This window comes from Sipha flava, unplaced genomic scaffold, assembly GCF_003268045.1.
Source record: "Sipha flava isolate LNK unplaced genomic scaffold, YSA_version1 202_pilon_pilon, whole genome shotgun sequence".
NCBI classification, from domain to species: domain Eukaryota; kingdom Metazoa; phylum Arthropoda; class Insecta; order Hemiptera; family Aphididae; genus Sipha; species Sipha flava.
This window is the reverse complement of record NW_020272797.1, coordinates 251110-273965: the sequence shown is the minus strand read 5'-3', so window position 1 is coordinate 273965 and position 22856 is coordinate 251110. Positions and strand designations below refer to the sequence as shown.

Genomic DNA, 22856 nt, shown 5'->3' with positions numbered 1-22856 from the left:
TTAACTAAAATTAATGGACTTTTATTATGTATTTATTTTACACACAATATCATTAAAAACTTGTTTAAATTGATCAGCAATCTCTTCGTTTTTGAAGCGTATAGCCAATAACTCTTTTTGTGGGTCTGGATTATCTTCAGTTGTGTTCATACATCCCCAGCAGAATGCCTTATTAGAGAGTTTCATTGGCATAAGCGATATATTTGGTGTTATTAAATGGTTACAAACAACTTTAAAAACCTAAAAGATTAACCAAAACAAATTATAATATACATTAATATCATTAAAGTAATATTTTTAGTATTTACTTTTTCTCTTCTAAATAAAAGACGATAGGTATTTCTTTCAGGATGATACAATATTTTCATTTCACCAATTCCTCTTTCTTTATACTCATTACCATCTTTACGAAAAAGTTTGGAACGTTCACAAAATACTATACATAAACAAAACAAAAATTTTGATTAAACAATAATAACAGTAAATTATTAATATAATACTTACAAATAGTTTCATTTTCTTCTCCTGTAGAAACTTCAATAGCATCTGGAAGTGGTATGATAGGTTCAAAATGAGGATCATGACTATTATCCACTTCTTCAACAATTTCTTCTTTTTCACAATTTTTCTCTTCATCAGTAGATTTATTAAGATTGGCATTTTTGCTTGCCCACGGATTAACTATGAGTAACATAATAATTATTAACATACCCCATAACAAATAAATATTTTTTTATAAATACCATTAATAGCATTTTCAATAACAGGCTTATCTTTAATACCAAATAAACGTTGTCCAAATACTGATGTAGGATCTTTAGACACAACCCCAAATTTAAACGGACTGTCTGTCTTAGGACTGAAGGAAAATAAACTTTCACTTTTAGATTTAGTATCATCAGTCTTGGAAATTAATGAACTTTGAGTAGTATTCTGAGATTCTGATAAACTAAATATTGATGAATTAGGAGCTGCAGTTGAAGAAAAACTAAATAAACCAGTTGATTTTGTATCATCAGTTTTAATAGAATCAGTAGAAATGTTTCCGAAAACAGGTTTAGCTCCAAAGAGAGGTGTATTAGATGTTGATTTTTCAAATATACTAGTTGAAGACTTATCACCAAACAGAAATGAAGAAGGATTAAAAGACTGCGAAACATGATTATTTGGTGTAACCAATGAATGATTTGATGCAGAAATATTCACTGGTATTTTTTTTTCTTTAACTCTTTCGATTTCCTGAAATAAAAAGAGTCATTAAACTAAATTATATTAATATTAAAAACTAACTAAATAAATTAACTAACTAAATTATATTAATATTAAAAACATTTAATTATGATATCATTTTAAAATAAAATCGTCATAATGATTTTTTTAAGTACCACAATTATAATTTAATTATCTCATAAATATATAATAGAGAGATTGGTGGGAATAACATAACAGCAATTTGTAAATTCTACAATAAAGAATGTAATTAAAAATGCATTATAATTTTTTATAAATATTATTTAGTATACATATTCTTAAAAACTTAACAATATTAAATCATATTTATACTCATGAAATTTTCAAATAGTCTTTTTAAACTATTTTCACATTATTCCGGAAAAAATGAAATCCTTTTTACTAAGTATGTTATTCCCACGTACCTTTCAATTATATATTTAAGATATATATAATAAAATTTAACACGAATATATTGAAAAAGAGGAACTGTTATATATATATTGTTATTTATTAGAATATAATAATATGTAAGATTTTTTTTTTACAATAAACATGTTTGTTGATATATTTATTTTTTGATGACATGAGTGATTTGATTAAAATAAGTCATCCAGTAGTAACACTTTTGGCTTAAGAGTGTTATAAATGACTTATTAATTTCATAAAATAAAATGTGTATTTTACCTTTTAATTCTTGATTTATAATAAAAACATATATATATATAAGTATTTTAAAAATAAATAGTAATATAATGTGTACAGTAATAATATGTACAGTGAATCAATAATAAGCCTTATAATTCTATGGCTTGGTACAAGAATGGTTAATATCAAATAATAACAAATTAAAATATTAAAATTGGTTAAAATAACAACACCAATGTTAATTCATAATGATTCATAATTCATAATAAATAATTCAAAATGACCAATATTAACACCAAGTTGATCACACTAGTTCAGTACATTGGCTGTTATTTCAATAAAAAAATAATTTAATTAATCAGTCAAAGAATTTCAATTTCATCAAAATTGGATCTTGCACCAAGCCACAGAAATATAATATTACAAAAGAACTTGTTTTAAAATTACCTTTTCATTATCTGTCTTCAATGAAGTAACTTCTTTTTCATCTATTTCTTTCTACAAAAATAAATGACCTCATCAATATAATATCACTATATATGTTAATTTAATATTTACCTCCTCAGAATCTTGTTCACATCCAACACATCCCTTACATTTTGGCTTGGACTTATAAAGGAAAAATGACAATGGTAGTTTCAAGTCTTCAGCAAGTACTTGATCATCTCGAGATATGACATCTTTTAACAGCTGAACATTGAGAAATTTTACATTTTCTAGAAAACAAATTATTATAAGTATTAATTAGTGATATTTAATGTAATGATTAACAAATAGAATTCAAGATATTATTTTATAACTAACAATAAATAAATAAATGCAAACGAGTGTTTGACATTAAAAAAACATGCAATTAATATTTTATTTTTTACTCGAAACAATTCAAAATTTCATAATTAAGTTGGCCTTATCATAAAATACATATCTTATAATAGTATCTCTTTAAGTCCAATGTAAATCATTACAAATAACATCCAAATGCAAAAGAAGTCCAGAACTCTATTAATGTTACATGAGACATAGTGATGAGTCTTATTTTAAATGCTAATTTACAATATTATTATATGATGAAAAACCATTGTCAAATTATGAAATAGAAATTAATATACAAAAAATTATAACACTCAATATTAAAAACATCTAAGTATTCAATAGCAGGGTTACTTTAACCATTAATTTTTGGTTCAGTTTCATAATTAGTTTTTAAACTTTATTTGTGATAAACGTTATATCAAGCTAGTTCAACAAACAATTTTAGATTGTAATGTTATAAACTAAATAGTGAACCAAACATTTTACTAGAAAAACATTCAAATTGTTTATATTTTTTGAAATGTTGGCAAAAAAAAAAAAATTTAAAAAAATTTAAAGTTCTTGTATGATAGACCTAATAAACGTTGTTAAGTTATTCATTCTTGTAAATTTAATTAGAAGAACGTTTTGAAATAATACATTCTTGAACATTTAATCAGAAGAACGTTTTACAAGCATATTTTCTCGAATGCCTTAAAGTTATAAGTTCTTGAATAACGTTTCTATTTCTTGAACGTTCTGAAAATGAACACAATTTTGAAGATGACCAAGTTCACATAGACGAAGAAAACAGTAACAATGTTTCTGAATGATCTGATGAAAATAATAATATAATAAATTACTAAAAAAATGAAAATAATCAAGAAACATTGCCTTCAATCTTCAACGATTTGGGTGCAGTAGTCAATACATCGAAGGTATTGAGAGTATGTGATGTGCTGCTCATACTTTACAACTATTGACTCAAGATGTATTTAAAATAGAAAGTATATCAACTATATATAAACAAATCATGGAGATTGGTGAAGCTGTTGAGATTACCAAAATATTTGGAAGCTCTCAAGAATATGGATATATTACTATATTATTACTCATAATAACTAATTACCTATATTATCATAATATTATATCATCTTATATTGTCAAAAATAAATGATCGACTATTGGATTTATTTTGGCTGAAGCTTCTTTAGTTCTTTCAAAGTCACATTGTGCTATTGGGGTATATTTTTAATCCTTATCTTAGTTATTAATAAAGATAAGAATAGATGTAATTCAAGTTTTAGATTTTGATATTAAAGTACTAATTATTCTTAAATAATTTTAAATTCAAAATAGTCAAAAGATAATTTTGATTCACAACATTATTTTCAAAGTTCGAAGAACATGTTAGCTTATTACGTTCTTTGCGTAATTTAAATTTAAGTTTAAAGTTATAATGTTTCTCTAGTAATTGTTAAAAGAACTTGATAGGTTATGGCGCTTCTCAAATCAATTTTTTAAAGAACTTTTAAGATTATAACGTTTTTCATGAAAAAGGTCAGTAAACTTAATAGTTTATATTGTTATTTCATATGAAGGACCAATAAACTAAATTAAATAATTGATTTCGTTCCATTATATTTTGATTTATGAACAACAATGTTTTTCAACCGTTTTTTTTTTACAATCCGTTCGGAAACCCTGTTCAATAGTTTTTTAAATTAAGTAATTTGAAAAGTTTGAACCTTAGATCATATATTGATTTAGAATTATAACTTACCTACATCACTTTCAGATTTAGTACTTGATGTTGTTATTTTTGATACATCAGAAGCTACTAAAAAATTAATGATTCAAATTAAATAATAATAATAAAATACATCATTCAACCAGAATAATTAAATTACAAAAAACATACATTGATTTTCAGATGACTTTGAAGTTGCTGCAAAAATCCTTGAAGGATTATCAATTGAAAATGAAGGTTTTTCTATTTTAACTACAAAAAAATGAAAACAAAGGTTAAAAATATATTTAATATATATATATATATAAATAAACTCACAGTTAGAAAAACCAATCTGAATATTTTCATTCTCAACAATAGACTTATGTCCATCATATTCATCACTATCATTATCAGTTTCATCAGATCCTTCATCACTTTTATCAGAATCATACTTCACTAGGCCAGCACTTTCTTCTCGCCATGTCAATGGTTTTTTTTGCAAAGAATTCTTGTTTGTAATATCAAATGTATTTGTATTGGAACCTGAGTTCAGTGAACCAAAAGATACTTCTGAAGTAGTCCCAAATGCAGGCATTACAAATGGAATTGCTGGCTGTGAATTAAGAGCACTATCTCCAAATTTAAACATGGATGAAAAAGATGTTTGTCCAAATGTAAAGCCAGAGGCAGATTTATTTTCGTTGGTTTCTTCAACTGATCCTGGTTTTATTGTACAGCATGCAATACATTTTACAGTACTTACATCATTTGACAGATAACATGCATCACAAGTCCATGAGCCAGGTTTAGGTTTAAATTGTGCTAAGTCATTTAATTTCGGTAAAGTCTCAACATTGGTATCTAGTTCAGTATTCAATTTTTTTTCAATTACTTTATCTTTAAAAGTGGAAATATTATTAATTTGATGAACTTTGTCTTTAACTTCATTAAATTTATCTCTGAATGCAGTAAGTTGCGGGGCCGATTTAAACCTAATAGCAAACAATTCTTTTTTGGATTCTCCATCAGAAAAATCTTGGCCAATCCATGACATTGCTTTATCTGAAGACGATACAGGTTTAAGTTCTAAATCAGCAGTTAACCTTTGATTACAGCAAATTTTATGTATTAATTCTCTTCTCATCAACAACTGATAATATCCATCATTTAGGTTGTGTAAAATTTTCATTTGGCCAATTCCTTTTTCTTTCCATTCTTTTGTGTTTGGATCATATCTAAGAAGCTTTGCTCGATCTTCAAATACAACCTCAAGACCTTCTTCACCAGTAACCACATCCACTTTCTCGGGCAAAGGAATAACTGGAACAAATTCTGCAGTAGGAACAAAATCTTCAGATTCATCATTTGGATGATTTGAAGAATCATTGGCATCTTTTATAGGAGATTTAATAATAGCATGAGGTGAAGGATTAGTTTTAACATTAAATATTGTACTACCTGCACCAGGAAAACCTTTAAAATCAGGCGAGTTTGTAAAGCCAATATTGGGTGAACTTTTAGCAAGTGTACTGAAGTAAGATGTTGCAGATGTTCCTGATGTTAAATCTAATTTAGGAGTAAACATTGCCGATTTATCTTTAGTTTCATTGAGTGAAAATAATGATTTTTCTGAAGACTTAGGAGTATTCTCAACAGAAAATAATCCTGGTTTTGACATATTAAAAGAAAAAGATTTGAAATCATTTGAATCAGTTTTAGTATCAACAGTTTTAGGTGTCAATAAAGATTTAAGGTTAGGTGTATTTGATTCCTCAACAGGTGTTGAAAAGTTTAAACTAGAAAACAATCCCTTAGATTTTTCTGGGGTTTTATCTTGTTCTTTAGGTGTAACAATCTCATTTATAATAGGAGGTACACTAAAAGTAAAACCACCCAATTCATGTTTAAGTGATTTTTCATTTTCCAAAGATAATTTTAAACAGGTACTGTTATTTGTTTCAATAACTGATTCATTATAAATGTCAGTAGTACTAGAATTATCTGCTAATGAATTATTGGTAGAACATGGTTGTTTATTTTCATTGAAAACTCGTGTAAACTCTTCACAATCTTCAACAGTCTTAAATCTTGCACATAAATTTTCTACTTGTACTTTAACAGCATCAGAAAAGTCATTAGCAGACCAAACAACAGCTTTATCACCTTTTGATTTTAGTTCCATATTACTATATAAGAAATGATTAGCACAAACTTTATGTACCTGTTCTCGTCTCATTACCAACCTCACTTTATCTGTATCATTATTTTTTAATATTTTTAACTGACCAATGCCTTTTTCCTTCCATTCTTTTTCAACATATTTATATAATTTTGCTCTTCTTTCAAATAATATTGTATCATTTTCTTCTCCAGTTACTTCTTCAATTTTATTAGGTAATGGTATTATAGGCTGAAATTCTGGTATAGGATCATGTTCTTCAGTATAACTATCATCTGTAGCTGAATTTCTAGATTTATTTAATGAAGCTTCAAAACTCTCTTTAAATTTTGATGAGGGGTTTAAAGAAAATACTTCATTGCTTATTGGTAAGCCAATAGATGATGTAGACTGAACAGTAGGTACACTATGTGCTATAACTGACTGAGATTGGATATTAGTCAGTTGACTATTGAATTTGAAAGGACATGACGGTTGAGCTTCAGATGTTGTGTTACTACTAAGAATATGATGTGTCGGTATAATAACACTAAGCGGTGGCTGTGATACTGGAGGACCAGTTGGTAAAGTATCAGATGATGTGATGTTAACATTTGGATTAGGAGCCATTGCATTAGATTGACTAACCTGATTATATAATCCAAACTGCTGAAAAGGTAAATTGGAAGAATATTGCAGTTGAGGAGCTGTAAAAGTTATGGTAGACATTTGAGTTGGGTCATTAAATGAATTTTGATTACAAGATACTGGATCGAAGGTTATTTTATCAAATTCTTCTTCATTTTCTGGATAAACATCATATAAATCATCATGTCTGACTTTAATGATTTCATTCATAGCATTAATTCTTTCTGTCAAATTATCTTCTAACTTATCAATTCGTTTAATAAGTACTAAATCAGTCACAGGCTTATGAACAGCAGTAGATGTAGAATTAGAATTAGAAACCTGACAAGATAACTCATTAATTTTATCGAAAATTGAATCCTTTGTGTTGTTGAAATGATCTAATAGTTTATCAACTTTTTCAGACATTGATCGTAATGTCTCTATCATATTATAATATTGTAATCCCAAAGTTTGACACTGAACATTCTGTGATTGTACGGCTACTTTTAATTCATTTAATACTTTGACATCAGTTTCATCATCTAAAATTTTCCGGCTCTAAAATTAAAAAGTAATAGGTTAAAAATCAACATATACTTACATAAAACCTGAACTTATACACTTACTGAATTAAGCGATGATTTTAAAGGAGTACTAGTAATATTATTCAATGAACGATCACCAAATTTACTATAAATTTTCCTCCTAGATATGTTGGTTGTGTCATTATCATCAACAGATATGTTTAAATGTTCTTCTAAATACATATGAAAAAATAAAAATGCATTCAAATAATTTATTTAAATATATACTTACGATTATTAATTGTCCCATTTATATCAACATCCAATTGTAAACCCAACATTTCTTCCTTAAGTTGCAAGTGTAATGGGTGTTGAGGATTTTTGTTTAAGCGTTCTTTTGTAATATTCAATAATTCCTTCACTTTAGTTAATATCATATTATTTGCCTCTGATAATGCATCTCCCAAAGAATTTTCATCTTCTGCTTTTACCATTTTCTTATAAATCTATAAAACACATTTTAATTAATAAGCAATATTTTAATAAAAACAAATTTTAACTGACCATTGCTTGATAAAAAGATGCATATGGTGATTTCAATTTTTTAAATGCCTCAATTGCTTCTTCATTTTGGTCACTGTTCATTAATTGACAAGCTAAATAGAATCTACCTTCCTCTAAATATTCATTTACTTCTTCACCGGTTAATTTTTTTTTAAAAATGAAAATATAAAAATAATTATCAAATCTACATTACTGAATATTAATAATATTAGAATTGTGGTAAAACCTACCTGTAAAATTCAAATAAAGTATTTTTCGGCCGATTATCAATTCCATTTTGGTTAATGCGTTCAAGTAACTGAATAGCCATTTTCCAATAAAGTACAGCTCTTTTTTCTAGTCCTCCTTTTAAAAGGAAGTTATCCATTATTTTATTGGCCTTAAAAAAATTGATATTTGTTAGATTATATAGTTTTAATGGATAAAAAAAACTCATGAATATTGTGAATAATTGATATCTTCACTCTAGATTTTTGATTAATTTTTTATTATTTTATTTGGATTATCTAATTTAAAATTGTATACAAACTATGAGCAAGTATTATTTATTAAACATCAGTTGTTCTTGATCTTTTTTAGAACACAGACCCCGATTAATTTTTTTTAGAGATTGCAGACCCTTTATCAATTTTTTATTGAATACCATTTTTTTTACAAAACATATGATGTTATTATAACCAAAATTATAATATATTATTTTATATTAACAATTACAGAAGTACACATAACAAAATATACACATTTATAATTATTTTTATTAAACTTAATTTTTAATAAAATTGTAATATAAATTTCAGTACTTGTATAATATGCTACTTAACGTAAAATGACACCTACAGAGATTATTTTGATCCACAACTGTGTTAAGAGATTTTGTTGGACATTTTTTGGTCATCGAAACCATTAATATTATACATTTAAAACTATTTGCACTTTATAAGCTGGAGTTAAGATTTACTCCAAAAATAATTTAAAATAATCACGATCATAGTAAAAAGTTAAATATTAAATTTATTACCTGACTAGCAAAGTTTTTGGCCAAATGCACCATTAATTTTACATCCATTCCATGATTTCCTATCAACCTAATTGACTCTAAACCTTGAATAGCTGCTTTTCTTAACTGTGATACATGTTTAACATCAACATTTTTTGTATAAATTTTATACATTGATTTCCACCTAAAAATACAATTTTTATTAAAAAAATTTGAACAAAAATAAAATTATTTATTCCAATTGATTATGATATTCAGTTTTGTAATATATTAGTAAAAATCAGTAGTCAATATAAATATTGTCAATAATGTAACTTAATAATTTACTTTCAGAACCTTTTAAATACAAGATTATGTTCGTTCCATACAAAAATGCTTACCAGTTCTCCTGTTCTGATGTTGTCAACTGATCTGTAATATTAGATGGCAATGTTTGTGGTGCTTTTGGATCATTTTTTTGATATTGGTTATCAAGAAATGAAGCCACACTAAAAACTAAAAAAAATATTACAGATTACAGTATAATATAAAAAAAAAATAGTTAATATCTTAACACAATTTTAATCAAATAATTTACCACAATAACTACAAATAATATTTAAAATAACTTGAAAACATTTAATATTTTATTCACTCATAACAGGAATATTCAAGTAATTAGTTATTAATTATTGATTAATTTTAATTAATTATTTACACTAATTTTTACTTATCTTAAAGAAAAAAAGAAGAAAACTTTAGATTAGATAAGAATCCACAATCGGAATTGATCTATGGATGCATGAATAGTATTGCTGATTGGCCCTTAAAACTTGTAACCAATGTACCATTGCTCTCAAAAATACGATTCTGAGTGAAAATTTTTTTTTTCAGTTTATAATTTTAAAGATAATTATAGTAGTAGAATTAAATGAAAGGTAATTTGAACTTTTAATGTTTAGCTTTTACAAAAAAAAAAAAAAAAAAATATATAAAATAAAATAATTTTACATTTTTTAAGAAAATTCAAGTGCTCATTAACAGCACAAACTTCATTAAAATAACCAATTTTGTCAACATTAAATTTGGTACACTTATCAATAATTTTTACAACTTTTCAATATTTTTTTGTTTGTTTTAACTCCAATGAGCCTATTATTATTATATTATGAATTCAACGAAAACAAAAAATTGATTTTGTTATAAACCAATATGTGTCATGAATTTTGTAGTGTTTCTATAATAATTCATCAATTAGGCACAATTTAGAAACTATTTAGAAATTTGTAAAATTATTTGCCTGGTAATACTAAAATTTCCTATCAGAAATCTCTTAATTTTTATAATTAAAATGTCTGTAAAAAAATTCATGGTACCAATATTTTTATACCAGGCACTACAGCTGTTAAGATGAAAAATTTATGTAATTTTAAATCTTCTTAATCTAATGAATTATTATAACCTAATAACTTACCTGTAGCATACAAAAATGTGTTCATATCTATTTGACATATTGATTCAATGCTGGCAGATGCAAACGAATTAGTAGTCAATGGTAATTCTTTATAACTTTTACATCCAAATCCAACAGGAAATACTGTATCTTTAGTTAATCTTATGTCACATCCTTTATTATCACTTTCTAATAGTTGTATTCCGTACCAAACTAAATGATGCAACGAACCCGGTTGACTCATTTCAAATGCCAACACTTAAAATTAAAATATTATGTTACATAATTTTCTTGAGTTATATAATAGTAAAATTAATAAGTTACTTACTATGTTTTGGTACCGCATATTGTATTAATTCTGGAATATTATAAACTAATTTGTCAGGAGAATAATGAACAAATAATGAAGTTGGCATTCCTTCAGCATATTCTGGACTGTTAAATATTTTCTATGACAGCAAAAAAAATTTAAATTAATAAATTATAAACATTATCTTCTTTAATTAAAAAATTAAAATAAATTAAAATATATAAATATAATTTTATAATCAGAATAATGTAGAAATATTCTATAAATATGCATAAATAGAAGAAAACCATAATAAAGAAATTAGGTATTAGTTGCTATTGAATTTCGTACCTTACTTAAAACAAAATAAACTGTTAAGTCATCATTTTTTTGAATTCAAAATATTGTTTACATATTTATCTTTCTAAGATAACTTTAATAACTAAGACATTAAGGTAGCTACTAATTTATTTATAAATAATTTAATATAGATAATTTTCTATTTTTTCTGATATATTATTTTAATTTTATTACTGAGATGAAACAGTTAGGCAAGATGAATCACTAATAGATACTTGTAGTTTCTAGAAATGAAAGAGCAACTAGATACATCACAGACATCTCTACTACTATATAAAAATGTAAGGGATTTTTTACGACCACACGAACCAAGAAAACTACAGAACCGATTTGGCTGAAACTTTTTACTATAATACCTGACAGTCTTAGTACCACTTTTGTTAACAAAAAATAAGTATAAAGGCCCACCCCAAACGTATAAATTGTATACTTATAATATAGGCGGTATTGGCTTCATATCCATTGCAACTGTAAATTGTAAATATCACATATTCTTATTGTAATAATAATATTGTTTGTACCTAAATTAAGTTAAAAATGAGGCGCAAAGAAGTCAATTTGAGCTCTCGAACAAATGCAGCAATAAACATCAGAAATATAAAAAGGGTACAATCTTTGAACGCAATAAACAACAATTGAAACAAAGACAAGTACATCAGTTTATATGAAATTATACTGGCACTGAGTAATCACACATTCATCACAACTGCTCATAAAATATAATTGGAGAACTTTTGGATCATCAACAGGCACTGGCTTCAATTGCTCATTTAAGCCCTATCCGATCAATTGATGCTTTCCTTTCTTTTTTTCGTAACAAAAGGTAGCTTATGTTTTTCTCCAAAGTCTATTCTATCTCCATACCCAATTTCATTAAAATCAGTTAAGTAGTTTTGTCAAACACATATCACAAACCAGGTTGTATATTATATTAACTGTAACAAATATTTAATTTATTTGGTCCCTTTTAAAAATTATCTTTCCTAGTTGAAACAATTATAAATACAACAAAAAAATCAGTCAATTGTGTGTCAAACTAAACTCAAGTTATTCACTTACATACATAGGACGATTCATTATATATACAGTTGACTCTCGATAATTTGGAGTTGATAGGACAGTTGAAAAATTTTGAATTACTGAGTTTGAATTGTTGAGTAGTTCGAAAAAATCAGAGCAAAAAAAAAAAAAATTTGAATTACTGACTTAAGAGAAAAATTTTGTTTTTTATTATTGTACATAATTATTAAATACTTCAGAAAATTAGGTGGTATTAATTATTTATTGGTTTTAAAATTTAAATTTGAACTACATAATAATTAAATTATTATTAAAAAAAAAAATGATTTTTTTGAAGAAATCTGTAATGATTTTCTGCTTCATTAAATTGAGTTTCATTTTTTCAATAGTATTTTTTGAATTTGACATACTCACTACAAGAACTTTACAACTGACCAAATGAAACTAAAATGAAACTATATTCGGCTGAAGGCTATCAAAGAGATAAATTACAATTAGTGACGATTAAGAAATAAAACGATAAAGTTCTTACAATATTAATTCTATAGTTATCGAAAATAATATGCTGAATTTCTACATGATTATATAGTAAATTATTAACAAAAAGATTATAAGAATACAGATAAAATAAATTTGGTGAATATACTTTAAATTGCCAAGTGTTGAACAAATGATACTTCAAATTGTCACGTGTAAGTTGCAAATTTTCCCAAAATTTAATTTTGAATTACCAAGTGTACTTAAATGCATTGTTTTTATTTGAATTACTGCGCAATTTTTAAGGGACCAAGCATTTACTTTTAATTATCGAGAGTCGACTGTATATAGTTTTATTAAATATTATATTATTATATCCTACATTGAAAAAATTTGCTGATAAATCCGTTAAATGCAAGAAATTACTATGTTGCAAGACTCAATTTTCTATGCACCATTAAAACAAGATTAAATTTGATACACACTGGTAAGGTTTAATATTTATAAACGACTGAGCTATGTACATATTATATACTATAGTACAAGGGCAGCAAACCTTTTTTGGTTCAAATGCCAAATTTTTCCAATTAAGACTTTGAAAATCTGTCATGTGCCCAAAGAAAATTATAATTTCTAAGAATAAAAGTAAAATTACAAATTTATTACATTATTTTTATTAAATTTTAGTCATTCTTATTAAAACACAAGCAGAAATTGTTTCATCAGTCAAAACATTTCTTCTATTTAATTAAATTTGTTATTACAAATAAGATTTCCCAAACAAAAGTTACGAAAAATATAAAAGCATAAGAATATTGTTATTTTTAAATAAATATAATTTGTTTCTTTGAATTTCATATAAACAACATTTTATAAATAGTATATACATTTTTTTTTTGTGTATAATTTTTATTAATTTCAATTTTTTGCGCATGACATTAAAATTTGGTCAACACATGTCATAGGTTTGGCCCCCTTCTACAGTATGTGGTCGTTGAAAACGAGGATCTTATACTTCAAAAACCATTTCAATGTATTTGAAAATTATTAAAATAAGAAAAATAAAAATAATTATCATTAATCACTAATTATAATTAATTTAATTTAATATTTTAATTAATAATCTAATACATTTAATATATTAGGCTTAGGGACTTCTAGCATTTGCATACTTTTTTTAATTATAGTTAAATATAGCAGAGTGCGAAATAAATTCGTTTCTCGGTGCCATGATATCAGATCTAAAATTTGAATGTGCATATTTTTGCATATTTGATAGATTTTGTAGAAGAGTGCTTATTTTAACATTATTATACTTAATTTGCATATTTTGACAAATTTCTCAAATTTTATTATTTAAAATTAAAAACTATATATACATATTTCAGCAGATTGAAAAAAAAATGTACTAAGAAGACTTTTAGTAATATGCCATCTGCAAACTACCTCTCATATCTCGTAAAAATTTTTGTGTAAGTATAAATAATACTATAAAGCCATATCGACCGTATAATCCACTGGATATTGACCGGATGTCGATAAAGATAATTGTCGATATACAATAATAGATTTTTTGTCTAATGTTCAGTTCAGTCACAGACTTCTATACTACAGTAGTATAGAAGTCTGTGAGTTCAGTTGATTATTATCCGTCATTGTTTTTGCGTCCATACATGCAACATTGAATCATATGTAAAACGTCGTACACGATAATTTGTAATATAGTGTTATGCCAAAATTACAACAATCTACGAGTAGCCGACTACAACATTTTGTTTCAGAGTTTAAAAATATATTTAAATCCGATGGATACGTTTTATTTTGTGTACTCTCTGGTAATTTTTTTTTTTTTTTAATGCATATAAATGCATATTTTAATAATTTTAGAAGCATATTTATGTATTTTTTAGAGCTATAAGTCCCTAAGCCTAATTATGTACTTATATTGTATTTTTATACAATACATATATTTTGATAAAATTAAATACATACATATATATGTGCATATTTTTTCATTTTAAATACATATAAATCCACGTCCCAATAAGTTAATACACTCCAATATATTATGAAACAATTTTCCAGATAAAAAAAAAAAATTATACCTAAATGTTATTACAATGAATAAAAATACCTTGTAATTTGTAGTTTTCCAGTCATTAACACACAATAATTTTATATTGTCAATAAAATTATCATCTTCTTTAATCATCATTGCTCGTAAAATAAAGCCACTTTCAATTATCCTCCTAGTACCATGTAATTCCCATAATACAACATTTGATTTTTGTTCCCTACTGAATTCTTTATTAGATATACTCTCAAATGCTTGTTTATCTATTGGTGGAGCTAAGGACATTAAAAATAACGGTGCAGCTAATTGGTTACTCTTTTTCCAAGATATTGAATTTTCCTAAAAATGCGAAAAAAATAAAACACTATAATTTTTACTTAATATTTGTAAAGATATAGTATTATCTAGAATTAAAAAAAATCAAGTTAATTACTTTTTTAGCTGATTTCATTATTACACTAGCTAAATGAAAATAAAATTGATTTGATATATGCTGTATAAGGCTTCTGTAAAATTCTGTTTGAGGTGATGATAATTGAATAGCTTTATATAAAGCCTGATCAAGTCTAAATAAAAATAAAATTATTATTTTAAGTTAAAACTAATAAAAAATAGAGTAAGTATATACCTAAAAAGAGATTTATAGCAATCAGATACACTTTTTTGTTTGCTTGTTTTTGTTTCCATGATTAGTAAAGAAACATTATGTTCAAAAATAGGTAATACTCGTGAATAGAATTCCCAATTTATAGAATTTGAAGTTCCATAGGCCTATTAATTTAATTTGAAATATAAAATAATAATAATTATTTAACATAATAATCATCAATAATACTTACTTCACATATCTGAGAAATAGCTTCATACCATTCAACATTATCTTTTTGAAACTTACAAGTTTTTTCAATATTTATTGCATATGAAAAAGCTTCAAACAAACGCCCTGAATTTTCATATAATTTTAACTGTTTTATTCTAAGATTCATGTCATCTGGTCTAACAGATATTTCAGCTAGAAATAAATGAAATAGCAATTTTTTTGAAGTTAAAATTCTTAACTGAGGGTTAAACAAAAATATTTAGTCACATGACCGACTGATCAGAATGAAACAACTTAACGACACGCTAATAAGGTGCATGCGTGTTGCATATCTACTACGCAACGGTCAGTATACTATCCCACCATTTTTTTATTTTCTAAGCCCAATTTAGCAGGTATTGGAATTAGAGACCCCGGACCCATGGGGATCTGAGTTTTTATGGCCGCAAAGTAATTTCCCCATTCAGGAACCAAAGCCCCCATCCACATAATTTTAAGTTGGCTATAACTCAGTGGGGTTTCAATCTAATGACTCCAGACCAACTGGGAACCGTTCTGGAGGTGCAGGACTACAGGTTTCCGCTTTAGGGAACAGGGCACCCCCCCTTTTTACTGTTTTTCTATATTTCTTTAAATATTATTTTAAACCACTTACACATTTTTTCCGAAATAAACTTAATTTAATAATGATCCAATGACACCAACAACAAGATCAGGAACTACGATTGATGTGATTTTTATACGGTACCTACTTAATGTACAATCAAGAACTTACATATCTTATTTCAGCTATCATACACCAATAATATATACTTTTCCAAAAGAAATATCTACAGACGAATCCTCCGATGAATACATGGAAATTGATGTATTAGAATAAGTTCATTCTATTTCTTTGTTTTTTTTATATTTTTTTAGATAAAAAACTATATAGTCTTGAAGATAAAATAAATAAATCCTCCAACGAATACATGGAAATTGATGAATTAGAATAAGTTTATTCTAATTCTTTGTTTTTTTTTTATATTTTTCTAGATAAAAAACTATATAGTCTTGAAGATGTACACCACACCTATCACTATTAAATATTTCAGATTGTCATATTTATTTTCTAAAAATAGACAAACATTCTTATAAATGTATGGTATGCTAGATATAGGACCTCCATGTAGTGCATCCCCGGTAATGCAAACAATATATCGAAAAAATTCTACGAGCAATAAGCCTCGATTTAAACATGTTAGCTGTAATGGACCCGAACTATTATTCCAACCTGTCGGTCATGTCACTAATTTTTTTCTTGTACCCTTAAATAAAGTAGTTTCATTCAAACACGCGTACTTGGAACACACACTTTTTTTTTAATACAACAAATATATGAGTATAAATGTATAGACGTACCATTGAGTAAACTCTCTACTTTAGAAGGATCACAATTTTCATTAGATAACAATAATCGTTCCTTTAGTTTATAAACTATTGGATGATAAGGGTATAAATCTTCTGTTTGCTTACATATTCTTTCAGCTTGAACTTCATTTAATTTAACAGATGGATCAATCATTAACTCACAACCTAAATAAATTATTTTACAATGTAAAAATATAAATAATAATATAATATAAAAATTTAGATTTTTTAATAAACTTACAAGATAATAGTAATTCCGGTTGATTTGGTGATGAAGCCAAAGATTTTTGATACTCAATAACAGCTTTTTCTTTATTTCCAAGTTTATCATAACAATGACCAAGCAAACGTCGTCCTTCAGGTGAGTTTTCATTTGCACTCAAAAAAGTAATAACATATTGTTTTGCCAATTCAAATTCAGAAACTTTGAAATACATACGAGCAATAGCTAATCCTTTAAGCTTTTTCTGTAATTTTAAAGTAAATATTCAATAGATTACTACGTATATGAATTTGTTAATACATCAAATTCAATATTACCTAAACAAAATTGTAATTTTTATTTAATTAATAATCTAATGCTGAAATCTATGATATTAATAATATGAAAATAGTAAAATAAATAAAAAAAATGTGAGTTTTCGATTCCAGTTTGAGATGATGTCTAATGATAAATGTGTCTATAAAAGTAGGTAGTATATAAAAGCTAGATTTTGTTTAAAAAATAAAAAAAATTTTTGAAACTCAATTTTTAAATTTGAGTGAAATGAGGAATGTATTAGTAATAGTAATAGGCCTTTCATTGCAGTATAAATATGATTGACTTGTTACGCATAAATAAATAACTATTAGTCTACTAACCTCATGTTCGTTGTTGTTTAGCTTGTTAAACAACTCTTGCACATATCGATCAATGTCTTTTTTAGACCGGTACAACACGGCGTTCCCAACGCCTTTCATTTTTCCTTTGGATTAGAAACAATACAAACAATACCGCATACAATAACAAAAACACAGTTTCAACAATTAAGAATTATCAAACAAACCACCAAAAATTAATACGACAGAAATTTTCAATGGAAGTTAATGAATATTCGGATTGTTTCGTAAATAAAAGTGTAAGAATACACAAAAATCACAACGTGAGATTAATCAGCACATGATAGATGGCATACGCTTAGCCGCTAAAATGTTAAACACCTACTCATATAAACTATGTTCCTTCAACAACGGTTTTCAACCAATGGTTGTCAAATTGTGAAACCAGTGTGATCAGATAACACGACTCAGAATCAGTGTAGCCAGCTCTGTTTTGATAATAGGTCTATGCTAGAGATGAGATTCAGTGTTGCCTTTTTAGCTGTTTTATAGCTAGTTCTAGAATTTTTCAAGTGTCTTCTAGTTTCCAATAATTTGCATTAATATTTGCAATAATTTGTCATATTGCAGGAGGATACAAACAGCATTATTTATTGAACAATTTTGCTTATTCAGCTATTTTTGTTGCTGTCCCATTACAATTTAAATAATTATATTTTTTAGATCTACATATAGTTATATAGAATAGTTATTTTATAAGTTTTATCTATTTTTGTTATTTTTATTTATTATATAGTCAAGGAAGACTGATTTAGATGGACCTAACTTATAAAAATCATTATTATATTTATTCAGGTGTTATCTATATTTGTTTTATTATTTTATTATTAACTGTTATTAACAAGAAAAACAATTATTTTATAATTTATAATATGGTTACTAATTACTATACTAGTGTTATAACATTTTTATTTAAAATCTGTTTAATAATATTTGAAATTGTCAAGTTATTTTAATAAAATTTGATAAATTAAAATAAACAAATTATTATTATTCTCCTTGTTTGTTATTAAAAATACTTTAACACGACTGTATTTATTAAGTAATAAGCGATATAAAATTATAAATTGAACAATATATTTATAAAGCAAGTCGAAATAGTAATAGAAAAAGTAACAACAAATGATTATCATAGGCGTGTTTACGGTTATAGACTTGCAAAATCCTGCTCAGTTTTAAATTTATGCTTAAATCATTAAAAATAATTACTAAAAAGTAAAAAGAATGATTGAATAAAACAAAACTAAATAATAAATATTTTCACATAAAATATTATATATGTATAATATGTCTGTGACAAAAACTAACCAATAATATTTATTCTCTAATATCCATAGTTATAAGTACCCGTGTAGTTCTAGTTGTATTTGATGTTATATACCTTTTATTTTTTTAAAGAGATTAATTATTATTTACTAGCTATAGTTAATGTAGTAGCAACAATTACTACATACGTTCTCAAAGTATATTGTGTATAAGTCTCTTTGTCTTCGTATCCTAAATGAAAATTTCAATTTTCCTAATGAAAAATGTTATTGGCCATACCTGCACGAAATTTTCAGATGCGCCTATGATTCTTATATGTAATACATATGTATATATTACAAAATTGGTATCACCCCCCCCCCTGAATCCGTATTTAAGGAATCGATCATATATGAGAGGGCACCAAAACGTTTTTATAACGTTAAACTATTCAAAAAGGGATTGAAGTCCATAACAGATAACGAAACAGAAACGAAAAACAATTAAAATTAATATCCAATAACATAACAGAAAACGATAAATGATTGAAATATAAAAGAAGTTGTCATCGAAAAATATTTAAAACCATCAGTAAAATAGATTTGGAACATGGTTATTTTTGTAAAATTGACTTAAATTACTAGGTAATCTAAATAACATATATATAAAAAGGATGTTTAAAACAGCAATCTATTCATCAACTAATAATATATAAATTAACATTACCAATTATAATTTATAAATATGTTTTCTGAAAATATGTCGGATATTGTCAGCGCGGAAACCGTATGGCCTGCCTCATCAAAAATAATTTCAGTTAACACCGATAAAACATTAGTAGTAATAACAGTGCTCCAAAAAGCGAGTGTGTAGAGTGTGTCGCGCACAGGGCCCCAAGGTTTACAAAAATTTGGGGGCCCCCTAGTCCCAGCCTGAAATAAACTACACTTTACTAACACGCAATTATTTAATAATAAAAATAATTTGTTTTTTAATTCAGGTAAGGTTGTTATAATATTTTAGAATAATATAATATTTATTTAACAATGAATCCATTGAGTATTTGAGTAGGCATACAAACATACCTACCTAAACTACTTAAATTTACTACATAAATATGTAATGAAGTATAATATACAACAGTTATAGGTATTTAGTTTGATATATCATACACTTACTGATATGAATCGTGTTTTAAAACCTAAAAAAAATTGATACTTAAATTGAACAAAAATAAATCCTAAGAAAGGGCCCAATATAATTATCGCACATGGGCCTCCTATTTTGTAGTTGCGACACTAGTAATACACCATACATAAGTTATAAATTAACAATAAATACATATTTTACATCGTATGTGAATTTTATTGTTGTTATACAACAAATATGATTACTTTATTTATAAGTTATGAGTTATGAGAATTACAAAAAGAAAATATCGTTAAAGGAATAGATGTATTGGTATGCGGGTATATGGCGTATACACTCAGCAGATTTTCGATTTTCAGGGAATACCTAATGTAAAATATTATTTTATGGGTATACGCTTCTAAAATAATTCGAAAACAAAAACACAAATAATAATTTAATAGTTCATTGGAAAAAATTGTTATGGACCATGAAATTGATTGAAATATTTAGCTGTTGAAGATTACAGTGTACCTACGCTATGTTTAATGTATTTTGTTAACTGTATTGAATAACATTAAATAAAATAGTATGGAGTGTGAATATTCAGCCCATAGTTTTTAAATCTGCATCATGCAATTTATAACGCGCTGCAAATGTATATTTTATGGTGTTATATTTTATAGTCTTAATAGAAGTTATAAAGGATTAATTAAATTTTTTCGAACGTTTCGAGAGAAAATAATAATTGTTTGTCCAAATTGACAATTATTGTCGAGCAAAGCAAGAAAATTTATTTTAGGATTAATATCCATATTTTTTTAGTGTAAACCCACAAATACACCACTGGTTAAAGGTAATATGTATAATATATTATTTAAAATATGTTATGTTATTTTACATAGTATTCATTGCTAAATACTACATTTGAAAACGTTTCAAATTTTACACTAATTTAAATAATGCAAAACGCTAAATTTTTCATAGCGTTTAAACTGTCAATAATGGTAAATGGAAAATTTTTTTAACGTTTAAACACTTAAATTGTTTATAGCGTTAAACGCTCAATTGCTTATAATGATTAAATGTCCTATAACGGTAAACAATATATATTATTTTGATTTAAGCCAGGGTCCATACTTAATGAAAATCAAATAAGCAAGCGAAACTTTCAAAAAGCAGATGTGTGTTAAAAAAGAACTACACAAAAGTCCATTTTAAGTGAATTCGGCATTAGATTAAAAAAAAAAAAAAAACCACAAATATTAGGGATTCACCTGATTTAAATATTATCAAAAATTTTACTTGTAAATTTTGAGTCTGAATTAAAGAAAAAATTTGAGTCCCCCCCTAGAAGTAAGTAAAAAGACATCCCTGGTATTGACCATTTATAGGGGTCCGATAATAGATATTTTATTAAATAATTTTGATTACTTGATCAGCGTTCATTATAAAATAAATTCTAATAAAATAAATGTTTTATCTTACCACATATTTGTTATACTTAATTTATTTTGGGCATATCTTTGTGCATATACGGTTATTTTTAGGTACATATTTAAGTATTTTTTCAAGCTACAAATCCCTTAGCCTAGTCATAACACAATATTATCGTTAAGGATTGAGAAATTGTATTTATTTAAATTTTAAAAATGATACAGTTAATATAATTGTTTTATAATTTAAAAAAAAATATATTTGTTTTTATTATATGAATGATTACATATTTGATTCCTCCAATATTGGGTGATAACGAGTAGGTAAATTAAAGTATGAAACATTTTAAATGTTTCTTCCTTCAAAGCCCAAGCCTAATCATTATTTACTTGGCCTACCCTATGACAAATGTCTGCGCATGCCTATGTTATAAATAGTTAAACATTTAGTACTGCATTGTATAGGAATTTGGTTAACAGTTATTATTGATCTCAAGTCCAGTTAACCTATATTTATTTTAGTTTATAATTTTAATAACATATAAAATCCTAAAAACATAATTTGATCTATTTTTAATGTACCAATGAGATGGTTGGCTAACTTTTCTATATTAATTATTAAGATATCAATAGGTATCATATTTTATTAAAAATGCTAACAATATTTTTAAAAATTAGTAATAAAATAATATTATTTCTAAGTATTTTTATTTTTTTTATATTTATTTAAAATAATGAATTAATGGTTATAAGGTGTGACTAGGAGTTTCAATTATGTAATTTATTTTAATTTAACTAAAGCCTAAGAGTGAATAATTGTAATATCACTAACTATTAGGTAAACTCATAATTTATTGATAACATTTGGTATTAGTATTCACTGAAAGGTTAGGGAGTGGTAAAGTGATTTGTAGATACTTTAAATAGTGAGAACATATTATTATTTATAAGGAAAACAGCCTAATTTAAATAAATACAATACACACACACACACACACACACACACACACA

At 25.8% G+C, this 22856-nt stretch overlaps 1 protein-coding gene across 3 annotated transcripts; it reads right to left on the bottom strand.

The window, feature by feature from the left end:
- On the bottom strand, positions 1–18370 carry LOC112682393 (E3 SUMO-protein ligase RanBP2-like). Of its 3 annotated transcripts, none has more exons than XM_025552982.1 (24): positions 18019–18370; positions 17399–17624; positions 17149–17322; positions 15767–15939; positions 15556–15698; positions 15361–15493; positions 14988–15266; positions 11036–11156; positions 10729–10965; positions 9656–9770; positions 9297–9459; positions 8509–8657; positions 8279–8429; positions 8007–8220; positions 7817–7947; positions 4739–7748; positions 4592–4672; positions 4454–4510; positions 2437–2594; positions 2326–2376; positions 744–1239; positions 505–681; positions 309–436; positions 1–240 (listed from the first exon to the last, which is right to left on the bottom strand). In XM_025552982.1, exons 1-24 carry the CDS (start codon positions 18115–18117, stop codon positions 25–27), a joined length of 6882 nt encoding a protein of 2293 aa, XP_025408767.1. In that variant the 5' UTR covers positions 18118–18370; the 3' UTR covers positions 1–24. The 3 variants fall into 3 exon arrangements, with proteins under 3 accessions (XP_025408767.1, XP_025408769.1, XP_025408768.1); XM_025552984.1 differs by having other exon boundaries at positions 4454–4507; XM_025552983.1 differs by having other exon boundaries at positions 7817–7944.
- Positions 18371–22856: the final 4486 nt, after the last annotated feature.

Excerpts from the sequence above, each read along its gene's own strand:
- LOC112682393 (XM_025552982.1), bottom strand. The coding sequence starts at position 18,117 with ATGAAAGGCGTTGGGAACGCCGTGTTGTACCGGTCTAAAAAAGACATT. Across the intron at positions 8,221-8,278 it reads CATCTTTTTATCAAGCAATG|ATTTATAAGAAAATGGTAAA; the intron begins GTCAGTTAAAAT and ends TGTGTTTTATAG. Across the intron at positions 4,511-4,591 it reads AAAGTCATCTGAAAATCAAT|TAGCTTCTGATGTATCAAAA; the intron begins GTATGTTTTTTG and ends TTAATTTTTTAG.